The 27,207-nt window shown below is 34.5% G+C and overlaps 1 protein-coding gene across 6 annotated transcripts in view; it reads left to right on the top strand.

Annotated features, from left to right (window-relative positions):
• LOC149807012 (glycogen debranching enzyme-like) overlaps positions 1-27,207 on the top strand; it is a 145,127-nt gene that overhangs the window by 107,526 nt on the left and 10,394 nt on the right. For all 6 annotated transcript variants that reach the window (XM_089960664.1, XM_089960649.1, XM_089960657.1 and 3 more), the window contains 10 exons: positions 5,178-5,311; positions 6,187-6,365; positions 6,626-6,728; positions 8,027-8,252; positions 12,534-12,645; positions 15,606-15,741; positions 17,673-17,785; positions 20,632-20,840; positions 24,655-24,752; positions 25,570-25,657. In XM_089960664.1, the coding sequence (XP_089816790.1) occupies positions 5,178-5,311; positions 6,187-6,365; positions 6,626-6,728; positions 8,027-8,252; positions 12,534-12,645; positions 15,606-15,741; positions 17,673-17,785; positions 20,632-20,840; positions 24,655-24,752; positions 25,570-25,657 (1,398 nt within the window). The remainder of the gene's footprint in view (positions 1-5,177; positions 5,312-6,186; positions 6,366-6,625; positions 6,729-8,026; positions 8,253-12,533; positions 12,646-15,605; positions 15,742-17,672; positions 17,786-20,631; positions 20,841-24,654; positions 24,753-25,569; positions 25,658-27,207) is intronic.

The raw sequence follows: 27,207 nt of genomic DNA, 5'->3' as shown, positions 1-27,207 counted from the left end.
AATCCACTAGACCAGTTTTGAATGAATTTGTCAGAGAGCATCTTGGCATGAAGGACTTCTAAATTTGTACAAATTATGCAAATCCACCTTCAAATTTGATCAGCATTAATAAAAATATATAAAATTTTTAATGACTTCTCAAAAAGCACTCCACATAAATTGATGCACTTTTACAAAAGCATCTATTGGGCGAGTGGCCTAAAGCACTCACTGTTATGGATCACTACCATCTCACAACCGTCTGCATGAGTTTGAGTCTCAGGCTCAGACATTGTCGGTACTTGAGAAAGCTTGACAGTAGCTTCTCATGTGTTGGTGGTTCTTTCTGGGGTTTTCCTGGGTTTTTCCTCCACTATTTATACTTGCCGCCATGTATAGCCTATCTTGTGCTGAACAATGGCACTAAACCCTATAACAACAAAAAGCATCCTGGCACTAGAAGCTTTAAAATTTGTATAAATGATGCTGATTTCAGTATGGTTACTGTTACTTAAAATAGAAATACCTTTTCATTTTCCATCAATTATTGCTATTTTCAACCCACTGGACCAGTTTCAACAAAACTTGGCACAGAGCATCCTGGATTGAAGGTCTTTCAAGTTTGTTCAAATGAAGTTGATCCACCCTTACTTATAACTGCCTTTACTAATTATAAGAAGAAAAAACTAAACAACCTTACCTAAACCAGAAAGGAGGAATGAAACTTCATAAAACTTGACTTAAATTGTCCTGACATGAAGACATTGCAAAGTTTGCAAATTATGCCTATCCACCATCAAATATGGCCACCATGAGTAAAAATAGAAAGCTTTTAAATGACTTATCAGTAACATAACTACACAACAGAATATTGATTACATTTAAAGAAAAGCATTCAAATGATTTATGATTTCTAACGCTGATCTATGAGAAAATATGACTGCCATTATTAAAACATAAAAACATTGAAATGACTTTTTTTGAAAAACTACTAACTGCTTTTGAAATTATAGAAGCATCCTGGCATAAATGTCATCTTTCTCACAAAACCACTCAACGGAATTTGAACAAATTTTACAGAAAGCATTTGTACTAGTGTGCAAATCTAGCATCAGGTATGGCCATCACCACTGAAAAAGAGCCTTTAAACTATTTTGTCTTCATAACTGATTAACAGAATATTAATGAAAACATTCTTGCTTAAAGACCCCTGGGGGGCCCCGAGTGGCCGAGTGGTCTAAAGCGCTTTCCGTTATGGATCACTGCCATCTCACCTCTGTCTGCATGGTTTCGAGTCTCGGATTCAGCCAATGTGGGTATGTGAGAAAGCTTGCCAGTAACTTCTTGTGGGTCAGTGGTTCTTTCCAGGGTTTTCCCGGGTTCTTCCTCCACCATTAATACTGGCCTCCATGTATAGCATATCATGTGCTGAAATATGGCATTAAACCCCACAACAACAACAACAATAAAGACCTATGTTTTCTACAAATGGTGCTGATTTACGATAAATATGGCCACCATTACTAAAATCAAAAGAACCCTAAAAGAACCATATTTGACACAAAGCACAAAAACATGAGGTCATTAAAAGTTGTACAAATGAAACTAATCTACATCAGATATCTACATCAGATATGGCTGCCATTACTAAGAATAGAAAACATTTACATTAATAGCTCTGATAAAGCTCCCAACAAGAATTTGACAAATTTTTTACAAAAAGCACCCTTGCATGGCAGGGCCTTCAAAATTTGTTATGAGTGGTGCCTATCCATCATCAAATAAAGCTAAACAAAAATAGAAAAACCTTATAACAACAATTTCTCAAACAACACTCATCAAAATTTGTGCAATTTTGCCAGAAAGCATTCTAACCTAAAGGCATTTTCAAATGATACTGATCCGTCTTTAATATTTAACTGTGGAAAAAACGGGAATAGAATTTTACCAACTTAGACAAAGAATCCTAGAACAAAAGAATTTATTGTATAGATGATGCTGATGTGCCATCAGATATGGATGAACATAACAAAATAAAGAAACCTTTAAACATTTCATTTCATAACGTATGCAATCTGAAGCAGTGTAAGAAATGTCTAAATGTTCGAGATTTCTTGGCAAACTGCCTATCCATTTTGGCTGTTAGGCAGATGTCAGTCAGATGAGTGATGTCATGCCTACTTTGGTCTTTTGAAACCCACCTACCCACCCTTATGATTTGACTGCAAGTCTTACTGAAATTACTGTTAAGTTATGGAATTAGAAAATAATAGAAAAAATATACAAAAATACAATTGTTACAATCAAATGGAGATATTGGCTTGTCCAGGTTTGGTCCAAATCTGGGTTTTTCATGTTCCGATTCAGTGGAATTGATCAGGGAATCAGATTTAACTATACAGAATTACTTCAGATCCTTTAATCTGCCCGTATTTTCATGCAAACGGTCTGCATGACCGAGTCTGGTTCATAATTTAGAAATATTGTCCAACAAGAATGTGTCGATGGAAAAATGGTAAATCACCCTCTTCAAAAATACAAATGTCATTGAAAATGTGTAAAAGGAATATTCATATTACAAGTCTCTCTTGATAACTTTTGCACAACAGGGTCCAAAAGTATAGACTGCACTATAATTGAGTGTGCAAGTTATTGAGGGACCTCCAAAACAACATGAAATGATACAATCCTTGCTTGACAATGAGACAACTGAAGGGTGGAGGAGTGAACTGATCTGTTTAATTGCTGAATACTTGTTTTAAAATCGTGTTGGGAATAATTGTCATTAAAGTACTAACAGAGTTATTCGTTTTTATATAAAAATGACCTTTATTTTCAAGATGTACATCTGCTGAGAGATCGTTATCATTATACAAACTGTTTTCAACAATTTGTATGCAAAAATATTGTGTATTACATCACTGCTTTGTGTTGTTGAGTAGTCGGATTCAGTGATATGTCAGATCACAGCTTTGCTCTCTGTTCTTTGTGGAATGCAATGCAAGGAGCATAATAAGCAGGGAACAAGAATAGTTACTGATTTAAATTCACAATCAGACAAGATTCCTTTATTAAAATTCAAAGCAAAAACAGATTGGAATGTTTAGCTTGTGAAATAGCCACCATCATAGAAAGTCAATTTTTGAAAATTCTATAATAAAATATTAATGCCATGATTTAATTGCAAGTGATAGGGAAACTTCTTTTCATCCATGAGGAAATCTCTGAGTGCCAATTCAGGAATTACAAATTAACTCCAAACTCTGAAACTTGCATTTAATTAATAAAACATATCTATGAAACAGAATTTTACGTCATCAAGTATTTATTTTGCTTGGTTGTCTTGCTATCGTTGATCACATTTGTGAATGAGTATGCTAATTTAAGATAGTTTAATTATATTACATTCACCCACTTGAAATGAGTTGACCTGACACTAGATTGAGGCCTCTAGGTCTTATGCAGGTTGGTTTTGCATGCCTTTTAACTTTTCAGTTAGTCCACCCCCTTTATTTGATACAAGAGACATAATTAACATGGTAATACAAGGAGATAAGATTTTAATTCAGTGTAACAATACAACTAATATTTACGCAAATTATGGATCAAAACACCATTGGCACTTGATTAGGTTCACACAGAAACACTTGCAGACATAGTTGTTTCGATAGATTGATATATTTCACATTTGAATACAACAGGGCACATTGTATTTATGATCATTACACTTAAACCAAACTAAAAGATATCACTTGTTAAAAATAACTTATTTAATTGATACTTATTTATTAAAGTGCTGCCTGAAGTAGGCACTCATGACATTTTCATTGATCAAAATTTTGTTGCATACTGTTATTTACAGCATACCAAGAATATTGTTTAGAAGTTTTTACAAAATACATGACTTCTTATTAAAAGTTGATAATTTCATAATGTTGATTCAAATGTCCATGTTGTATCAACTGTTTTTGATGATAAAACAAGTGATATATCAAGGTTTTAGTTAATAATTTTTATCACAATTTTCTTCATGTTAAAAAAACAAGAGGTCAAATTTTTGGTACTTGTTAGTTTTAAAAAATGGGATCCACCACTGACTACATATTATGAGTGGGTTCACAACTCATCAGGGCGCAAGTTATTGAGGGATTGTTGTAATGTGAAAGAAAGTAGGAAATGCAAGAATTAGCATGGGTTCATTCATTGGACATCGTGTCTTGTTGATTTGAATATTACAATAGAAGAGGCAGTTGACTTAGCACCACTATGTGAAATTTGAAAAAAATGGATTACAACTGGTCAAGCGAAATTGCAAAAATCTATTGATATCCATGTGGTTTGGAATTGAAGTTTTTGAAACTGGACTGGAGATCACTAAGGTCTAAGTGTACTTTACAAACATTTACAGACATGTTCCCTTCATTCTTCAGATAATACATCTGAAATTTTCATATGCATGTTATTCTATTTGACAACAGTAGTACATGATATGTTATTTTACCTTAGTAAAAATTGTTTAACAGCATGTTTACTTACTTATAAGTTGGGTCTGACTGCAAAACAACATAAGCCCTGATTTATCATTTCTTAATGAGCCAACAGGTCAGGGTCTGTGCTGCTTCTTGTACTGATTACTCCTAACCAACTGCATTGACCCAGACCTGCTGGCACATTATGCAGTGGCAGATCTGAGTCATTGCTGTTTGCAGTTGGATTTGACTTACAAGCAAGTACATGTGGTACTGAGGAACTTCATGGTGGGTGACCTCTGCCATTCAGCAAAGCACTGTTTGTCGGGGGCGGGACACATTGCACCATGACAAATCTTGAGTTTTTGTGCGTAGTAAACTATATAAATGTTTGATGTGTGTTACAGCCAGGTAAATGGTTTGAGTTGTTTTTGTGTAGTAAACTACATAAACATTTGATGTGTGTTCCAGCCAGGTAAATGGTTCAAGTTGTTTGTGTGTAGTAAACTACCTAAATTTTTTATGTGTGTTACAGCCAGGTAAATGGTTTGAGTTGTTTTTGTGTAGTAAACTACAAAAATGTTTGATGTGTGTTACAGCCAGGTAAATGATTTGATTTGTTTTTGTGTAGTAAACTACAAAAATGTTTGATGTGTGTTACAGCCAGGTAAATGGTTTGATTTGATTTTTTTTGTAGTAAACTACAAAAATGTTTGATGTGTGTTACAGCTAGGTAAATGGTTTGAGGAGATATTCACCCACCTGAGCCGTGCTCCTCGCTACCTGATTCCTTGTTACTTTGATGCCATAGTCACTGGAGCTTATGTTGTCTTGAGAGAACAAGCACTCAGCCTAATGTCAGAGTAAGAATGTTAGAATTATCCATTTTAATTTAACACACGTTTTATTAGTTATATATGTGGCAGTAAAATTTATAACAAACTATCAGAAATGATAATGTCATTGTGACATCATGGTCCTCTGCAGTAGATAGTGTAACAAAAAAAATGACATTTTTTATGATATATTTTCACATTTTTTAAGATGTGTAATGGGGAAGGGATGCAGGATTAGCATAGCAGTTTTCTGTTTGAGGTTGTTAATAATGGTTTGGTATTGCTATTGCAGATATTTTAGCTAATTTGCTAGGCAACTACTATTAAGGTCTTAAGATTCTTAGATATGATATTTTCATTATCTAGTTGATATCCCATTGTCTGCTTTAATTTTTACAAAGAAACTATTTTTGGAAATTGTTGTAATTGATAGTATTACTTACTGCAGGTTGGTGAAATTTTTTAATTGTTTGATTCTTTCTTGGAATATGAAAAATGTTTTGATAATTGGGAGTAAAACTGAGGATAATTTATACTTATTCAATTTAAGTTCAAAAAGACAATGTGATGGACCACCACTAAGGAAAGTTGGTTGTACTAGAATAGACAATGAAAACAATGAAAATTCATAAATTAACCAGAAGTATTTTCATAAATCAAACTGAAATCTATGTTCATCTGCCATTAAGAGTTTTAAAGCATAATAGCAGCTGCAATTTTCAAGCTAATTTTGGTGCGTCTTTCATGAAAACTTTTAAATGCACCGTCATAGTACAAAATTATGTATAATAAATTGTGGTTGATTATTTTATTTATGACTTAACTTTTGGTACATATGACGTCATAATTTTATGGTATGTTGTGCAGTATGTATTTTAATGCAGAATTAAAACTTATTATAGATTTGTACACGATGGGTCCACATTTGTCCAGGCACTGGCTTTAGGATCCATTCAGTTCTGTGGCTTTGTCAAGAATGCCAAACTTCCACCACTGGCCCCAGATCTGGCCCCACCCAAACCTTTGACCATTGAAATAGAGGAAGGAAAGGAGGTGGAGGCATGTTTGACTCTTGCAGCAGGTAAGTGCATGGTCCAATGTAAGTCAGCTTCACCCTTTACCAATCTTTAGCAAGATCAGTGTATTAATTATGTACTTGCACTTAGGGTACAGTGTACATTGTATTATCAACAGAACAAGGAGTTACCTGGAGGCAACATCTCTAATGTTTGGGTAGGAAATACTTTTTTAATCAAACACTTTTGCAACTAATTTTAAATACTGTTTAGCAGCAGAATACTCAATTCTTCACAGAGTTAAATTATTATGGTTATTTGACAGGATTTCCACATTTTGCCAGTGGCTTCATGAGAAATTGGGGCAGGGATACATTTATTGCATTACGTGGGCTGCTGCTACTGACAGGCCGTTTTCAAGAGGCAAGGTATGTGGTGTTGTAACTAAGTATTTTCTCAGAAGAGGATTAAGGTTAAAAAGGATCCTAAGTTTAATTCACACATGACAGTAAAAAGTTGTCTTTAAAAATAAAGAAGCTGAAAAGCTTGGTGGAAAAAACAGAATGCATGTTAAGTCAACCACCAGCCTTTGCATACGACGGAACAGAAATCAGTTAAGAAAATGTTATGTTAAACATGTTTGTGTGCTTCTTTGAATATTTAGGTTTTGTAAAGTCCCTACTGTTTGCTGCATATATCCCTCTCTCTCTGAACTTTTGAAGATATGTTTGTCTGTCCAAGGAAGATTGATTGTGAGCACCATTGCTCAAAACCCACCTGACATAAACAATGAAATATTATGTGCATGTATGTATACAGATTTAGAAGACCTGTTTAGGTTTTCAACCCAGTGTAGCCATTTTGTTCTATTTGATATGGGTATTTTTAACTTCTGTTGAACTTGGACTTGTTGGTGAATACTTGAAAACATGATTGTGTAAAACCACTTAACATCGTGAAATTTTGTAAGAATTGCTATAGTCTTATGTTAAATGACTTGATAAGATTTTTGTAAGAATTCTATCACTAAAGCTTTTTTCTGTCAATGTTTTTAGACGTTTTTTACTTTAAAAAATTCAGGGAGCATACATGTTTTAAAAACAAATTTAGTTGTAAAAATGTTTACTGCAGTCACTTAATTATGTTCTGAATGTAAGGCAGGCATTTTCTAGCCGATTATGTTGGACCTGTCATACTACATTGGAAGTATAATTGCCTCATGATTTTCACCTGCCACTGAAAGGAAAGAAGGTCAATCATATTTGATGAGATCTGTCATTTACACTCACTTGTAAGTCAAGTCCAGATACAAAGTGCACATTCCCAGATCTGCCATTGAATAATGTATTGACAGATCTAGGTCTATGCAATTTTCTTGGAGCAATTAGTAAAACAAACAACATAAACTCTGATTTGCTGTGCATTATGCAAGGTCTATGTTGTTTGCAGTTGGTCTCATGTTGTAATTACTTAAGTTTTAGTAGAGAGAATAAATTCTGGAAAATAAGCACTCACTTGATTAAATATATGGCTGTTAACGTGTCAACTTTTATAATAAAAGCAATTTGAGCACAAGTTTATCAGTGCAAATAAATATTTTTAGTACTTGTCCAACCCATGCAATAATACACTGGCTTTGAAACTCAGAAAGTAACTAATGGTTGCTTAGTGGTTAGCATGCTAGAATCACAATGCATTTTCTGGTAATATTCCAATCTTTATTTAGGTGCATCATACTGGGTTATGCTGGTTGTTTAAGACATGGACTGATTCCCAATTTACTGAATGAAGGAACTGGAGCCCGCTATAACTGCAGGGATGCAGTTTGGTGGTGGATACAGTCAATACAGGACTACTGTACCATGGTGCCAGATGGCATTGCAATCCTGCAGGATAAGGTGGCACGGCTGTATCCAACTGATGATATTGAGCCACAGACTGAAGGAGAAACAGTAATTGATTTTGTCATAAATGTTAATGACATGACAGATTACATATTTCCAATGTTACACACATTCAGTATGATATCATAACATCAAATAGTGTTTGAAGGTAATGTGAAATGCAGCTCTGTGGATTTTGTCATGCTAGTAGCAGACTAATGCACCACCTGTGTGGTCATTATATGTCATGTTGCTTGAGGGGGCCCCGAGTGGTCTAAAGCGCTCTCCGTTACGGATCACTGCCATCTCACCTTTGTCTGCGTGGGTTCAAGTCTAGGATTCGGCCAATGTGGGTATGTGAGAAAGCTTGCCAGTAGCTTGTCGTGGGTCGGTGGTTCTTCCCGGGGTTTTCCCGGGTTCTTCCTCCACCATTAATACTGTCCGCCATGCATAGCCTATCGTGTGCTGAAAAATGGCGCTAAACCCCACAACAACAACAACAACAACAACAACATCATATTGTTTGACTGGTAATACATTACATATCACAGTATATATCATACAGTTAGCAGGCAATACAATACATGCTGGATAACAGTAGTGATAATGCAATATGTTTCATGATACAGACTCCTATCTTGTCCTTTTGTCATTGCATGTAATATCTGTATCTCTGGTTGTTGTAAGCGTGCAGCAAGGTTACTAGTATTACCTGAACATACAATGACCATTTTGCAAATTCTGCATATAGTTTTTTTACTATCTGTACAGTACTTTTGTAATTATTCCCCCCCCAGAATCCCATAATATTTCCAGACATAAGCCTTAAATCCAGCTGAGGAGTTTACATATTGGATTTTGTTTTGGCAGACCATAATGGGATTGGAAGTACTATTTGTACTGACATTAAATCTTCAGCCCATCTTTCATGTCTGAATTTGTCAAATATGTAAATGTTAAGCATCGGATTCCATTTTCATTTTACATAGCCAGATCTGGCTAAAATATTATTTAGGGAGCCACTCTGTAGGTAGAACATCTGGCTTGTAATTCAGGAGTTGCAGGTTTGATACCTGCCCAGGACAGCTTGAGTTGGCAGCCTTTCTGTGATCATGGAAATGGCACTTAGCTCCCATTTACTCTGAATGATATAGCAAATACAGTGTGACCCCACTATAGCACGCTCCATTATAACATGAATTCGAATATAACACATTTGTGGCATGGCTCCCGAAATTTCACATATATGTACTTTCTCATACAATACATTTTCTTTTTCATAAATACTATGAAAAGTAAAGTGTAAAAAGTTTATTATTATTTTGGTGGAAGAGATCATGTATGAATTTTATATAAGACGATCATTGCATGGCTCCTGCAATTTCATATATATTTTTCTCATACTTGATAAAAAGTTTTTTCTTCTTAAAAGTACAAAAAATAACATGTAAAAAGTTTATTCAGGGATCATGCTGGGCTTTGCCAGCGTCACAGATCAGTGACAAATTGTACCATCTGGAAAATTTGTTTTACCAAAATTATTGACTATTTAACTTGTATATGCAACCTTCGGTTTGGAGTGAAGAAATTCAAAGGCATCATGAAAGGAAGCCACAAACCTGATATAAAATGCACTGGAATTTATTGTTAGATAAACAAATTCTTTGTTGATATTGACAAACAAGGTTAACCAAGCATTGTTATATCATAATCCACTTATTCTGACATCTGGCCTGAGTAATGTATGCTGTGAGATCTCATTATTTTTTTAGAAAACATTTCTGGTAGCAGAAATCAACCTGACGAGGCACTATCTGATAATAGTTTTTTTGACGAAACAGTGTCAGATTATCGGTCTCACGCTGGTAATTAAAATAGTTTGAAAGACCTCTATATGCGGATGTTAGTAAAATCCTTCTTCTTTTCACTCATAGAATTAAATCCATCAGAACACTCATATTTTCTGTAGTAATCCCTGTCAGAACAGAACAGAACATGTGTGTATTCATCATCTTTTGGCCCTTTTTTTAAAATAAAATTTCTGATGCATGAGTAGAATGCAGCATCACTCCGCCAACAGAAATGTCACACACACAAAAAAAAAAAAGAAAGAAAAGAAAAACCAGAGATCTACTTCTTGGTCTCCTTATGATACCAGGACTAGCTATAATTGACCAGCTTTTGAAGGCAGGACAAATAACTGCTACATTTGACCAAATGACAGCTAATTCCACTTGTTTTAAAAATGTACCTAGAAAAAAATAGCTTTGCTGAAACTTAAAGGGAAATTGATCACCTTTGAAGCACTCATCATTCTGTATAAATACTAAGCAAATGGAAAAAGAAATCAGCCTCAATCAATGTTCTACAGTTATTAGATGTTGCCGCCACAATACAAAACAGACATCTGCTTGGTCCTCCAGAGGTGTCCTTTAGTGGTAATTTCAATAACACCGGCACCCTTCATCAAAGGAAGCTGACTACAATCTTCAATAAAAACACATCTTTCATTGAAGGAAGTCAGCACCAAACTTGAATAAAAGCAATAGAATCTGATAGATTGTTGCAATTTCCAGATTTCCATGAAAGTTTCATTTTTGCAAGGAAAAAATTATACTTAAGGTTACTACCAATATTGGCATCAAATGCAAGTAAATTTCCAATCTTTTCGAATCATAGATATATGACTGTCAAGTTAACTGAAGATGGGGTATCTTGCAAAGACATTTGTTAAACTTTTTAATTTGCTCCAGTTTTCATTTCCCTATCAATAGCCTCATCCCCTGGGTAGCCTCAGCAAAATGTTACTGTCTCCAACTTTCCAAAATCTTGGCCAATTTAAGTACAGATACATGTAGCATCTAAACAGCTATAGCCACGTGCTACTTGCAGTAATTGTAGTGAATTGTTAAGTGACAATCGGATATAGATCAAACTGAGGACTACCATATAATTTTTACAATTGCGTGTTATTTGCTTTTTCAAATGGGATGCGAGTCATACATGAAGTTTATAACATGATCTGTACTCAAATTCATGGATTTATTATACACAGATGCAATGTTTAACAGATTATGGATTGTACTACACAAATGTAAATTGTCAATATACAAGTGTTTTTCAGACCAGTTTGTCTTCATTTAATCAAAGGCATGTATTTTTGCTTCCACTTTTAATACCGACTTATCCCCAGCCCACAATATTTTAGGTCACTGCATCATTTTCTTCAGCTGACACAATTTTCTATGAACCCCATTTGCCGTGTTATAGTGGGATCCCACTATAATGGGTTTAAAAGTGCTGCTAAAACCAACAATAAATTGCAAAAATGACTCAGGTGTTTTGACACCAAGACTGGCTATCTCGCTTAGTGAATAAGGGAACCTGTCTGGTTATAAATGTCTAGCAGATGGTTGGTAATGCACAAAAGAAAAGTGATGAAATCTATAATACTTTTCTTGCAATGATACAAAGCTCTACAGTTGTCTTTCTTTTTTCAACTTTAATTCATGTATATTTTGGTACCATCAGGTGACATAATGTTGACGAATTATTTGTTATGTAATATGTGTTGGGATATCCAGGCAGCAATACAGATATCAATTCTGTATACAGTTTGTAGGAAATATTATGATACCAATATATATCAATTAATCATTGCACATCTATCCATTAGACTATTTTTTCATTAGGGTATTGAGCAAAATCTCAATGCATCTAGCCATGTGATAAATAAAGTACTACATTTGCATTGTAAAATGTATGAAACCTGTAAGCATTTTCACAGCATTGTTTGCCAATAAAAATCATGGAATATATTTAACTCTGAATGAAATTTTTATGGAATGAGTATTTATGATCCATTATTTGTATAAAAACACAATAGGGGAATCAGTATGTGTGATAACTATAAAGACAGTAATTTAGCATTTGCCAGCCTTGTTTTTAATTATTTTTCAGATAGTTGTAGTGGTACATTTACAGTAAACTTTTAAAAATTGCGTTAAATCTTTACAGATCCTTTACTTTATCTTTTTTCTTAAAAAACATTTTAAATATGTGCACTTTGTGGCATCAAAAATAGCTTGAAAATTGCTCTTCATGCTTGAGTTTAGTTTTTTAATAGCAGTTAGCAGGTAATTGGTTTCAAGTACCTACAGAAATTTATTTGTTGTTGCATACAGGAGATCTAAGAACATGCTTGATGCAATAATGCAAAATCTAAAACTATCAACAAAAAAAGATAACCTTTTAAAATGAAGATTACACATAAATTATGCACTTTTATTGAGAAATCTGCATGATTTCATATTAATTTATCCTATATTGAATAACTCTATACTGTTTTAGGTGCAGCCTTTACATGATGTGATTCAAGAGGCTTTGCAGCATCATGCACAGGGATGTTGCTTCCGTGAGAGAAATGCTGGACCCAGTATCGATCAGAATATGACAGATAAAGGTTAGCATCAGGACGTTAATCAACAATAAAAGTCATATTACCAAACAACAGCTATCCTGACATTGTTTATTCATTATGTACAGACCCTGAGGCTGGTTATTTTAGCCAGTCTGTATTTTGTTTGCATTATATTTGTGCTTTATTTGAATTTCACTTCCATTATATTTATGTTTGCATTGCAGATATTATTTAATCATTTTTTTGTCATAGAGTTTGCATTTATCACTTCCATTCATTGTTGCATTTCATTTTCATTCATTCGGAATAAATTTACAAAAGTCAGGATTTACAATTTTAGTATTAAATAATGAGAACAATTAATTTCTTATCTTGTCTTATTAAATATGTGCTTTCATAAAATAGAAAATACGTAAAATTTAAAAGACAACAATGAATTTACAATACAAAAATGATGTAGCTAAAACTGCAAGAGCTGAAATAATATAGTGTGGAGTATTCATCATGCAATTTTATTTTTTATTTTATGTCATTCAAATAAAAGATATACCAATACAATTAGCAGTGATGATGTGATCATATCAGTAGAATGTTTTAGAATATTTTGACGCTTGTAAGTAGTGAAAGATTGTGTGTCACTCTGAAGAATCAGATCCTGAAATATCAAGTGGAGATGTAAAGCAGCCTGAAGTACAGGTAAAAGACTTTCAGATCAGTTCATGAAATGCATGTTTTTCGTTCATTTTTGTTTGTCATTCGTTGTTTGCATTTTTATTTTGCATTGCAATATCTGTTTGCTTCAGTTTTATTATGCCATTCATTTGCATTTTGCTTGCATCTGATCTGCATTCCATTTTTAAATTCACTAGTAAAATTACCAGTTTCAGGGTCTGCACCTAGCATCAGAGTGCAGTTTTGTCTTGATAATCAGAGATGTTGCCAGAGCACACAGTTGCATGAATCACACAAAATTTGCAAGAATTTTTTCAATTGGAGACAATTGCTCTGGTGGCCCAGTGGTTTAAGCCTCCACCTTGGATGTGGGAGGTCACAGGTTCAGATCCCAGCCAAGTCATACCAAAGACTGATAAAAAATGGTACTAGAAGCTGCCTCACTTGGCGCTCAGCATTAAGAGGTTAGTGCTAGGACTGGTGCGTCTGGTGTCAGGATAATGTGACTGGATGGGACACGATGCTATATGTCTGCGGCTTGATGCCCCAGTGCTGGATATAAACTGTAACACTCCAAATATTGTAGCAATATGACTGAAAAATTGTTAAAGCTACGTTAAAAATCCAAATCACACACACAATTGGAGACCAGTGTTGCAAAATAATAGATAAGTCAACCATAAGAAAATTTACTCTGTGCAGTATAGAATTTTTGTTCAGCTGTTTGTGCTTAAAGTTCTTGTTGCAGTGTAGGTAATGCTAGTATAGGTTTTGTAGCACTGGTCACCATGTGACTTTTTCATAACTGTTCACGCAGCTGGGTTCTTTGGTTGTTAATCTAAATTTGATTGGCACATTGGGCCATGGGACAAGCATTCTGACATTTTTTGAACCTTGCATCAAGGAAGTTTTACATCTTTGATTTACCTATAATTTAAAATGGTTTGTTGTTGAACTTTACCAATGCAAATTAGCACAGTGGGCTCAAAGTACATAAGACATCACCCTAGCTGTTGTCAGCCAGTTAAGTAATATGTGAAATTGTGATTGTTATATCTGATTTCTTTGCCTTTTAATTGATGTATAAACTGCCCAAAAATTGATTTACATGAGCTCTAAGCTTGACTATTTATTGTTTATACATGCTGCATATTATGGGCATATACTGAAGTGGGGTGTGTGTTTTTATTTGCCCAAAGATTACTGAAAATAGTGTTTTTCAAAACAAACATGTCATGGGGTTTGAGCGAAATAAATACTAGTTTTTGCATCACTTGCCATGTTAAGGCAGGTATGCACAAATGACTTATCCTTCCCTGAGGTTTGATATTTATCTTTGAAAATGTATCACACTTCATAAATAATCATACTTTGCATTGTATGTGCAGAGTAAAATTCAGCTTCAAAGAAAAGTTGCCACTGAACATAAGCTTGCCATTAATCTTTATTAAAGACGACAAAAACATTGTCATGTAAAGTAATAAATTGTAATAAGTTTTGTTTCTTCAACCCACATCTGTAATATACCAAACTTGAAATAAATTTTTCTCTACAAATGAGCCTGATAGCAATACAGTAAACATACCAGACACAAAATCACCTTACCTTTTGTCAGTCAATTAATTATCATTGGAGTGGTGATTGTTTATCTCGACAGCCTTCACTTTTATTTGCCCCATGACAAAAGACCATTTAAACTGCTGAGGGGTGGTATCATTAAGTGTGAAGCTATGCAAATTATGACTTTAGTGTTTTATAGGTTACATATGTTTAATGTTGTTTTTTAAAAGGCCGCAGGTTAAGGTCATTTATCACATTGTCATAAAGGTATTTCGCTTTTTTAACATTTAATACAATTTACAGAAAATCGTGTTTTTAGAAAGATGGCCATGTCAACCAACCAAATATATTGGTTGCTATATATAGCCTATCATGTACTGAAATACGATTTTAAACCCATAAAAACCGACCAACAGCATTTAGCACAATCAAATTTCCGTTATTAACATCATGAACTTTTATATTTCTCTAATAGCTGAGTGGATAAAAGTTTATTATGTGTAAGTAAAATTTTTTTAGCACTTTCCTGACAGGGCAAATATATTTATTAGAGATTTTTCAAACCTCGTATTGCCATCCTCTTTTATAAATGTGATTTAGAAAATAGGCTAGTTTGAGAGAATGTTCTTGCTCCAAATGGACAGGGAAATCCCAAATCCATAATACTCTTAAGTTTATTTTTTAATGCATTTTAATTCCTTGATTTCTACCAACACTGGCTGGAAATATAGTTCTCCTCACATTTTACTAAGCTTTATTCGAATTTCCAGGTTTTAATGTGGAGTATGGTGTCAAGTGGGATACAGGGTTTGTGTATGGAGGCAATGACATGAACTGTGGTACCTGGATGGACAAAATGGGCAGCTCAGCAAAAGCAGGCAACAAAGGCAAGCCAGCAACACCTAGGTATGGAATATTTTAAAGCTAAAAACTTTAAATTATTTGCACAGCAAATACTTGCAACTCAAATGGTACACTTTTGACAACTCATTGTTTGTTAGATCCAGCTTTACAGCTGCAGAATCAATTACACCTTGAATGGACATCAATATACTCTTGTTTCTGTCAGAACCACAGAGCAGAGATGTGCACAATGAGCAAGTTATCTCTCTACTGTTTAGGTACCAACTACCTTTGGGTTTTTTTAAAATATGATAATACCTTCAGGAGTACAGTTGAAACCTATTACTTTGTGGCACATGCTGTAATAGATTTCACAGAATGTATGCTCATAGTGTCACAGAGCCCCAACTGTTCCAATTTATTTCCAAAATTTCTGTGAGTACTGGTAAAAAGAAGTCAAGATTGGCTTTCCAAGGTCAGCCTACATGGTAGTAAACAAATCAGCGTAGTTGGAAAGCTCCAAAGTCTGTGGCTTCCCTAGGTCAGTGTACATATGGTAGATAAATTTATTTAGCATACTTAAAAGAATCCAAAGTCTGCTTCTTGGGTTGGCTTGCTTTGTAAATAAAATAACCCTTGTATTTTAGAGATGGGTTTATTTCTCAGTGTAAGATGTGTTTATTCACCTTCAAAGCTTCTCTTGTTTGCCGTCTTGTTATCGTAATTGATACAAACAGGCATTTGATGTCTGCAAGGTACAATAGCATACACTGTATTAATTGTCTTTAAGATCACTGGCTAGCAAGAATATTAATATTTGCACTCAAATGGAAGATATTTAATAATTATTTTTCATGAAATATTGTTATATTGTTAGCCAGGATATAATCCACTCTTGGTTATTTTGCACCATACCACCATGTCATGTGTGGATTGCTGGTACCTTGAAGCAACTGTTCTCTCTCTCTCTCTCTCTCTCTCTCTCTCTCTCTCTCTCATTGAGACTTTGTTGAATCCAGTTTTCAGTTTGATAACATGTTGAAAGAAAACCAAACACATTTCATTTGTACAAGATATCAATGTTTTACTCAGCATAAGTGATACACACTCTGGATGTTTCAACCAAATCACACCATACGATTTTGGAAAGCAGATACACTTCTTTTGCTTATAAATTGCTTATGAAGAACAAAAGATAAAAATAAATAAAAAAGAACAAGGTTAGTTTCCTTCAGTGTGTTATCAAATAAGCATCCTATTTACCTACTTTATTTTAACATATGTTTTGTGTCCTTAAATTCTGGGACATGTGATCTATATAGCAAAGTTTAACCATAAGTTAGGGTGCAAGAAAAATTAAATTATTTTATTGTGTCTTAAGATTTAATGCAATTACAATGCTATGACCTCTAGAGTCTACTAAAGGTTTCATATAGGTGAGCTATGAAATTATTGATTACACACTGGTTTGTCTTGCCTGCATTACAATATAGCAAGACCTTGGTACCTTTATTAACATAAATATCCAGACTTGCCAATTTTCCTAGCACAATATTTTCAAAATTTGTTTATAAAAATCAGTTATACATATGGTCTCTGGACAAAAAGTACATCTTTTAAGCTGACAAATATATATTGGAATCAGAAGACAAACAAGACAAAGTTTTCTCATAATGCTTTTAGAGAAAACAAGGATGTTAGTAATGCTAAGTATATTCTTATTTCTTTAATTTCATTTTGGAGAAATCAGAAACTGAATATAAAAAATATATAAAAGTAATCATAGTAGTATATAAGATTTTATTGACATGATAATTGGACATGAGATGGTCACTGCTGTGTTACATGTGCATATTTACTACTTGAATTTTTTTGTCTCTAAGTGTTGGGACACTGAAAAGGGTATTCTTTTTATGGACTTATACCCATGAAAAAAATCATTATATTGACTTGTCCCAAGACATACATTATGGTATTTCACAACTTCTCCACAGAGATGGGTCAGCAGTTGAGTTGGTAGGCCTGTCTGCCTCGGCCCTGAAATGGTTGCATAAGCTCCACAGTGATGGGAAATACCCTTACAGTTCTGTTACAGTATCATATAATGGCAAGTACATTTGTTGCATTTGACAATTTTTACAGCAAAGTTTTACAGCAGTTTATTTCTAAAACTGTCTTGTTCATCACCATTTGCACACATAATGTCTGAAGTAAACATTAGACACATAGAATAATTATCAAATTGTCTGCTTGATCAAAATGGAAAGTTTTACATCTGAAAAAAGTAAAATTTCTCTTCATAATATTTTTTTGTGTAAATACAGAATAGGTTGACCACTCCAGTGGCCTAGTGGTTAGAGCGTCTGTCTCGGATGTGGGTTTGAACCATGGCTGAGTCATACCAAGACTTACAAAAATGGTACTAACAACTTCCTCGCTTTGTACTCAGCATTAAGAGATTAGTGTTAGGACTGATGTGCCTGGTGTCAGGATAATGTGACAGGGTGGGACATCATGCTACATGTCTGTGGTATGATGCCTCAGTGCTAGATATCACTATAAACTGTCACACTGCAGACATTGTAGCAATATGACTGAAAAATTGTTAAAGCTACATTAAAAATCTAAATCACACACACACAGAACAGGATGCACTATATTGATATCTAAATGATTTTCAAACAAGGAATTTTTTCCCCATCAGTATTTTTCCCAGCTTGGTTCTTGCATGTACATCCAAAGTCAGGACTATTCCTGTTGTTATAAGAAATAGTAACTTTTGTTACCATAAATTATTAATTTCATGCAAACAATGTCCAGACCTGTTCATGAATTCATTTGAAAGTTGTGGACACTTGACTTGGAGTAGATGTGTCTATTCTCTGACCTAAAGTTAACCTTACCTAAAATATAATCTTTACTTCAAATTTATCTTGAATGAGGATTATGACAGTAATCATAACGCGAATTTGGAACTTGACCAAAAATTTGGAACTTGATCAGATTGAACAAAAGTATTTTTAGCTTCCCTTTACAGGTCGATTTTTACTGACATTCATTTTTTTTGTCACATGCAAGAACCACACTTTTCTTCTGGTAAATGGATGCATTGTTATATAAGTCCTGAAAATTTACAAATTTTTAAACATTTGATTTACAAAACATTGTTCACCCTTCATGCATGAACAAAATTCAGAGCCATTTCAGATTTCAGTCTCAGAATCCTATATTTCCTGTTCTCTTTATATTATGTTTATTCCACATTCAATATGTTTATTTACTTAAGGTTTTTTTTCTTGATGAGGAAACATAGGCAGGAGGTTGGGATCACTTTTCCAACTATGTGAGTTTTCATGTTTTGCATTTAGCTCAGTTTCTCGGGTTGATCCGGTGGCCTAAGTGGTTAGAGCATCTGCCTTGGATGCAGGCGTTTGAGGGTTTGAACCCCAGCTGAGTCATACCAAAGACTAAAAATATGGCACTAGCACATACATACCAATGATTACGCTTTATTTCACCAAATTACATTTTATGCTAGACTGTGTATGGATTACACTTTATTTTTATTTTACAGTAAAAATTAAAATTAAAGTAAAGCAGTAAAATGTTTTTGTCACTTTTATTATCATTTTCTTAATTCCACTCATTTAAATTTGAGAATATTCTTAAAAAGGTGACTGCTGCATAAGAATAGCTCTAGAGTACTTTCCTTATTTGCTATAGAAAACAGACAGGTTTCATTGTATGTGAACTTTGTCTCACACATTTATTTTATTGATTAGCTAGTTAGTTAGTGAACCAGTCTCTACTTTTAAAGAAAATGGTGCCAGATGTTAAGTAAAATGCTTTTTAGTTTGAGTTGTGGATGTTATCTGATAAAATGTTAGAGCAGATGGATCTTTTAAAACTTCAAAACATGCCAGATCTGAAAAAGGACAAATCAACAATACTTTACAAACTTTAAAAGAAGAATATGAGAACAATGCATTAAATCACTCCGGGCACATATGTTCATTGTAGTATTCCAGATCACGATCATTCAGCTAAAGTTACGTGTGTAGACTAGTTAAAGTGAGTAATGAATATAAATAATTTTTCAGTATATTTTATATTGATTCTGGTTCTAATCCATATGGATTTGCCCATTGTGACAAGAATTTTGACCAGCTGCAGAATCAGGCTGGTCATAACAATGCCTCTTACTCATTCTTGCTGTAAATTGTAATTCTGGCTAGTAATATATTGATTATACTTTTGATGCCCAAATTACACTTTGCCACTTATAATTGCAATAATTACGTTTATGCCTCAGGTGGGGTGGGGTTGGCATGTATGCAAGCAGCAGCCTCGCTGCTTGGCACTCAGCATTAAGAGGATAGTTTTAGGACTGATCACCCTAGTGTCAGGATAATATTACTGGGTGAGACATGCCACATGTCTGGCCTGATGCCTCAATGCTGGACATCACTATAAACTGCCACACTGCAGATATCATAACAATATGACTGATTTTTTTTTAAAGCTGTGTAAAAATTCCAAGTTACACACACACACACACAGAGCTCAGTTTCTCATACACTGTAGCATGTACATTCATTAAACATTTTGGATGTGATTATCTTAGAGGGTACCAATCATCATGCACCATTTATTATGCCAAGTTTTCACTTTTTTAATTCATTTTTTATGACACTGTTGTTTTTACAGTATTTACACATTTTTATTTGTGTATTCATTGAGAAGTTTACTACTCACCATGCACAAAAAGTAGGCCACAGAGACCTACTGTTCTTGCTCTAGCAGCTTTCCAAGGTTTTTGGATTATAGCAGAGACAAGCGAGCAAGACATAGCATTCCACATAATTCTTCTTAACTATAGCAGTATTGTATACATTGCATTCAAAATGTAAATTGTAATCTTGGAGAAATTTAGAATTGTATTCTTACTGTCAGACACAAGGAAGATGGTGAATTTCTTGGAATGGAGAGAGAAGATCCATCAAAACTTTGAGAAATGTTTCTGGGTTCACCACACTCCCCAGTCAGGGGAGGAAACCCCTGAACTGATAGCCAGGAGAGGGATTTACAAGGATTCCTACTGGGCCACTCAGTTCTGGGCCAATTTCCAGCTGCGACCAAACTTCCTGGTGGCCATGGTGGTAGTAAGTAATCAAAACAGATGTGAAGCAAATAGGTACTCTGAGGCAAAAAGCCTATAGTCTGACTATACATCCCCGTTTGTTTGTATCCCCCTACCATTTTCAATAATGGAAACTTTAATGTGATAAAAAGTGCAAGGAACTTAGTCATTTCATTCACTGATTTATAATTTCTAACCTGTGAGTAGAGTGGCCCTAACACTGTCAGCGTCTGTGCATTTCATGCTTAATGGAAGTTTTCAATATAATAGACAGACAGGCTGGAGATCCATTTACAGTTCCTGGACAAGTCCATTTTCAGCAAAGGGGTGTGTGCACGACACATACAGATGTCATCTGCTTCCGATATTTACAATGTTGAATAGAATGACAACAAATTTGCCTTTCATGTAGATTTAACAAGCGGTTTAATTTTTATGTTCACGTGTGCAAAGGCAAAGAGGTATAATTCCAAACTCTCAACGTTCTGGTAATTTACAGAATTATCCGGCAGTTACCAAATAGGATGAACTACATCATTATGTTGTCGGATGGAAAAAAACTAACCCATAGTGTACACAGTTTGGCGACGTGTTAGTTACCAAATATAGGATGAACTACATCATTATGTTGTCGGATGGAAATAAACTAACCCACAGTGTACGCAATATGGCACCGTGTTTGTATGGAAAGTCCATTAAGCATGAAAGGTGAAGGGGATGCCAGTATTAGTGCCATTTTGGTCACAGTCAGGTTAAAATTTATAAATCAATGATTCATTGACTTAGTTATGTGCACTTTTTATCAAATTAAACGTTTTCATTATTGAAATCGGTAGGGGGGTACAAAGAAACGGGGATATATATTGAGACTATACCTCTTAAGCAGGTGAATGTTCATTATCTGCACCAGCTAAGGCAAGAGGACATGCAGAGTTGCATCTAGGTAGAATTCATCATTACATGATTCCTGCAAAATATGACACAAAATTTAAATCTTGTGCTCAAAAAGTGGCAAATTAAGCATAGTTTGATATGTATCTATCCTTTACATGTTTTTCTTGTTACTTATGGAAATTTATGCAGACTGTCAAATAATCAAGACACTATTCGGTTTTTTGATTTTTATTTGAAGTGATAATTCTAAAGAAAGTACTGAAAATGTTAGGGATCAACAGCAGGAAAATCAGTTTAGCGGCAATGTTTATAGTTACAGTAATGATGATAGTGACAGCGATGAGTGTGATGAAGATGGTGCAGCTAGCACTAAGAAAATAAAATGCTCCATCACGGAGGAGTGCAAAGAGACCTTATACGGTAAACCTGGCCATAATACAAAAACAACTATTTCATCCTGACTAGCAAATATTGCTATAGGAACATAACAGAAACAGATGTGTGGACTGGAGAATTACCTCTCTTCAGGAGTTTATCCCAAGGGAACCTCAGTCAATACTTCTGTAACTGATATCCCCCAACAGAACACAAAATAAACACTGTCCCACCAGAATATGTAAAGCTAGCTGAACAGATATGGCCTGCTGGATAAAGTCGAGGGAAGAGGCTGTCTTAATAGAGTCCATGCAGGTCCTGTCTGTACACAAATCCCACTGAAAACAACAACAATACAATAACCTAACCTAGACAAACACCAATTCTATCAATAGGAACCAAACAAAAAGCAGGTAAGTATGCACAACAACAAAATGAACTGCATACATTCACGCACACACACATACAACAAAAAACAAAACAAAAATAAAACCAGAAATTACAACACAATATGAATAACCCCCTAAATGACATTATATGGCGCACCTATATCCAAACTATCCCATTAAAATCTCAGTACTAGCCTATGATGCTAGAAACCTTGGGAACACTAACTACCAATGATTAATCACACCACAGCCTGAAAAGCAAGCACAGAACTATCCAATTACAGATAGTACTACTCCCCAGGGACTATTTACAATGTCTACCGTGCCACTACTGAAAATTAGATAGTTATCCCAAAACTCTTAAGACATGATCTAGCTAGTGCCAGTCTATAAAAAAGTAAAATGCAGTTACAAGACAAGACACACAAACAGCACCACACCGGACTTGATGTCTATGGCAAGTCACTCCAAAATAATAAAAATAACAAAATGGGGATGGGAGTGGAAACTTTCACCCTGAACTTTTGCAAAGGGAAAACAAGTACGATCCTAAGTTTCATGCATGTCGAGTTCAAGGCAAGAAAACAAACACAAGCACTAGTGCATGCAAGTATTGACCTGAGAATGGAAACCGACCAACATACCGAGTGGGAATGGTGTGCAACTCAGAACCCGCATGCAGGGACAACTCGAGGAATATTGTGAAACAAAACAAAGATCAACCCTGATGGGAAAAAATAATAATAATAAAAATATAAAATAAAGGAATACAAATAAAACAAAATCACACATGAAATCCACAATTGGGAGGACGAGGGATACATAAATTACAAACCATGACCTTTAGAAATGAAAAACAGGATGGCACCTCCAACTCTTTACCTGCATCTGCTGGAATGGAGTCATGGTGTGCCAACATAACTACAGTAGTGACATGGGGTATTCACCAATTGTTGTGATATCTAGTTCCAAAAGGAAAATTGTGCTGATATCGCCTCCAACATGATGGCCAGTGACTATCTTGAAAATATGGTTATCATTAATCCTCATGAATAGATAGTCATATGACATGTGGCTTTGACTGAAACAATTTTCACAACATGTTGGTATGAAATGAAAATGATGCCAGTGTGACCTCCCAAGCAGAAGCTACAATGGATGGCCTGAGTGTTTTAAACTTCTTTCTTGCAATATATATTTGTACTGATATTAAAATATGCAGATACAATGCCAAAATGGCTGCCTTGACAACTATCCTGATTTTTTTATATATCTGGCTACTGCTGAATGGATGGTTGTATCATCATGGGGTTTTCACTTAAAGATTGTATCAGTAAATTAAAAGAAAATGGTGTTCATCTGACTTCTAACAAGGCACCATAGCCATAAAAACATCTTATTATCACAACTTCTCTTGCATGAATAGTGGCATTGATAAGTGGTTTTCAGTAAAATACTTCTTGTAATATTGAATTGGTTCCAAATGAAATTGTCTTGATTTGTATGCAAACCTATTCACACTTTTGTAAAGAATTTTGAAATCCCGACCATGTTGACTTTTATGTCAAGTCCATGATCATTGCTTGCAATTTTGTGTACTTTTGAATGTAGTGGCTTGTTTATATCCATATGAATTTTGACCAGGCTTAGTTGAATACCAATGGGCAAGTTTACTTTCAGCATCTAAACATTGTTTATTAAAGGTCTATGGTTGTTGTTTTTTTTGTTTGTTTTTTACTGTACTTGCTTTTAAGCGTGATAATACAAACAAGTGTGAGGGAATTTTTTAAAATTTAACTCACTTTGTGGATGTATCTGAATGATACCATCTAGGTAGCTTTTTTTTCCCCTCCAAAAGATATTACAGATTTAACCAAACTTGGCATCTAGATTTATCTTTGCACTGTCTTATATAAGCTGAATGATCTTCCACGGTATCAGGTTCAAGGTAAACAATGATGATAAAACATGTTGTACTGTACTTAGTCGTCTTATGACCATTTTAAATCAAACATAGGAAAATTCTGTTCTTACTAGGTTTGGTATATTGGACTGTCTCAAGAATATCAGAGATGGTTTCATTACTCAATAGTTAAAGTTAAGAAATGGTCCTATCTCTGATTTCTGTTTTGCTCTTGAATAAATAAAATGTTGATTGTCTTTATGTATGATTTCCAGGCCCCTGACCTTTTCACACCAGAAAATGCCTGGACTGCCCTCAATATTGCACAGGAGGTTCTCCTTGGTCCTCTTGGCATGAAAACACTTGATCCAAGGTACCAATCACAATCATTGTATTAGATAGTAATATATATATATATATATATATATATATATATATATATATATATATATATATATATATATATATATACTTATATTCATAAGTAAAGTCAAAATGCAAAAAACAAAGATACTGATCTGCAGTAGAATAATGCACATGTAGATTAGGGTCTGTGTTGTTTGTTCTACTGATTACTCCTAATGAATTGCACAGACCCAGACTGCTGGTACTTTATTTATCAGCAGAACTGGATCCTTGCAGTTTGCAGCTGGTGGTGTTGTTTATACAGCAAAGAAAATATTTGCATTTTATGTTTGAATCTTTCAATTTCACTTGTTTATGATTTTACAGATCTGAATTTCATAAAGAAATGCACATCATACAAAATTGTAAATTCTTTAGATTCAAGTACATAATTCAAGATCATAAGTTGAATCATTTTTGTTTTATTTCCACTTTCAGGAACAGGGTGACTAAGGCAATGTAGAGTCTTGCTGGCTCAGTTATGGATATCTAAAAATGCTGGATTGCTCAAAACATGCTTTTAAGACCCAAAAGGATATTTATGCTTTCAATCAGACTTTATTGACATGAACTAAAGATGGACTAAACTTAAGCTCTCTGAACGGATTTGTTATGTCTAAATACTATGTTGTGTTTCTGAGATTCAGATGTAACCTGGAGTTTGTAATATACATAGATGAGGGCATTGCACAGATATTTATGTGACACAGTTTTGTATGTAATATTTTGTATTCCATGACTTGAGAAAAAGCTTGTTGCTTTATTATTGCGGTCTTTATTTTCAGTGACTGGGGCTATGCAGGTGACTATGATAATGCCAATGACTCGGCTGACTCAAAAGTGGCAAATGGCTTCAATTACCACATGGGACCTGTAAGTTAGACATTTCTTGGCATGTTATTACAACTTCTATGTACTTTTTCCCACTCCTAAGCTATTAATAAGATATTGCAATGATGAAACTATAATAATGGATGTTCAACGTTTTATCCCCTCCCCATGCAGGAAGTAAAATGTGAAGGATTTGATTGTTAGTCATCTACACTCACATTGTACATTTCTATCTGTCTTATAATTCATTCTAAATTTAAAAGAGGACATGAAATTGGTAATAAAGTGTTTTGAAAGCATTGCAAAACAAAGAGTATTGTGACCAGGATGAGTCCTGATTAAATGGGGCATCCTGAGAATTGCCTGATAGTTTGAACTAAAATCACTAACAAATAACAGAAAATCAGTTTAGAAGTGTTTTTGGAAGTGCTTTTTATTTATCATCTTCACATGGATGAGTGGCAAATGAACAGATTTTAAGTCTGTATCTGTCTATAATGTGCATATTGGAATTATAACCAATATGTCAACACATAAAATAACCACCCTAAAACATCACACTCATTCTAAAAATGAAAAGACTATCAATTTGGTATGTGTATCATGCTTCATCTCATGTGTATCATTTCACCCCAAATTGAAAGTCAGATCATTGTGGAGTTTTCACCTGAAGACTTCTTACATATCTAGAATCTTATTGTCTCTAATTTGGCAGCCAAGTGAACCATAATTAAAATCTTGTTACAGCTTCTCCTGCTAAATGAATGGTCATATCAACATGGGGATTTCACCAAAAATACTCTTCTTGTGACATCTGGTTGTTTGTAAATGAAAAGAGTGCCAGTATTACATTCAAACTGGCCAACACTAATGGCTATCTTAAAAACCTAATTTATACTGCACCAGAATGGATTGTCATATCAACATCGAATTTCACCCAAAGACTTATGATGTCTGGTTGATCTAAATGAAAATGGTGTTGATATGACAGCAAGTATGGCAGCCATTTTAAAAATCTTGTTGTTGCTGGTCCTTCTGAAAGGAATGTCATCTCAACATGGGGTTTTCTCCAGAAGACTTGAGGTGTCTAGTTGGCCCTAAAGAAACTGATAACAATCTGATATCCATTATGTCTTTAAAACCTTGTTATTTCTTCTACTCCAGAATGGCCATATTTTTACAGGGGATTTTCACCCAAAGACTTGTTATATCTGGCTGGTCCTAAATAAAAATTGTGCCAATATTGCATCCGACATGGCCACTACAATGGTCGTCATGAAACTCTTGTTATTGCCACTTCATCAGAATATGTTCAGATCTACCTAGAGTTTTCACACAAAGTCTTTTTATGATGCCTGGTTGGTCCTAAATGAAAATGGTGCCAGACTTGCATACAATATGACTGCCATGGTGGCCATCTTAAAAATCTTGTTATTGCTCAAAAGGAGCTTTAAGCATTGGGAGAAAAAAATCAGTTTACTTATGAGACAATTGGTCATTGACAGCTTAAAACAGATGACCACTGTTTGCTAAGGAGACACTTGGCCATTGACACAAGAAAGCAGGTGACCATTAAATACATGACTTTTACA

The sequence above is a fragment of the Sinohyriopsis cumingii genome, chromosome 1 (genome assembly GCF_028554795.1).
Source record: "Sinohyriopsis cumingii isolate HCF-2022 chromosome 1, ASM2855479v2, whole genome shotgun sequence".
Taxonomy (NCBI): domain Eukaryota; kingdom Metazoa; phylum Mollusca; class Bivalvia; order Unionida; family Unionidae; genus Sinohyriopsis; species Sinohyriopsis cumingii.
The sequence above is the reverse complement of the archived record's forward strand: the minus strand, read 5'-3'. Positions and strand labels throughout refer to the sequence as shown.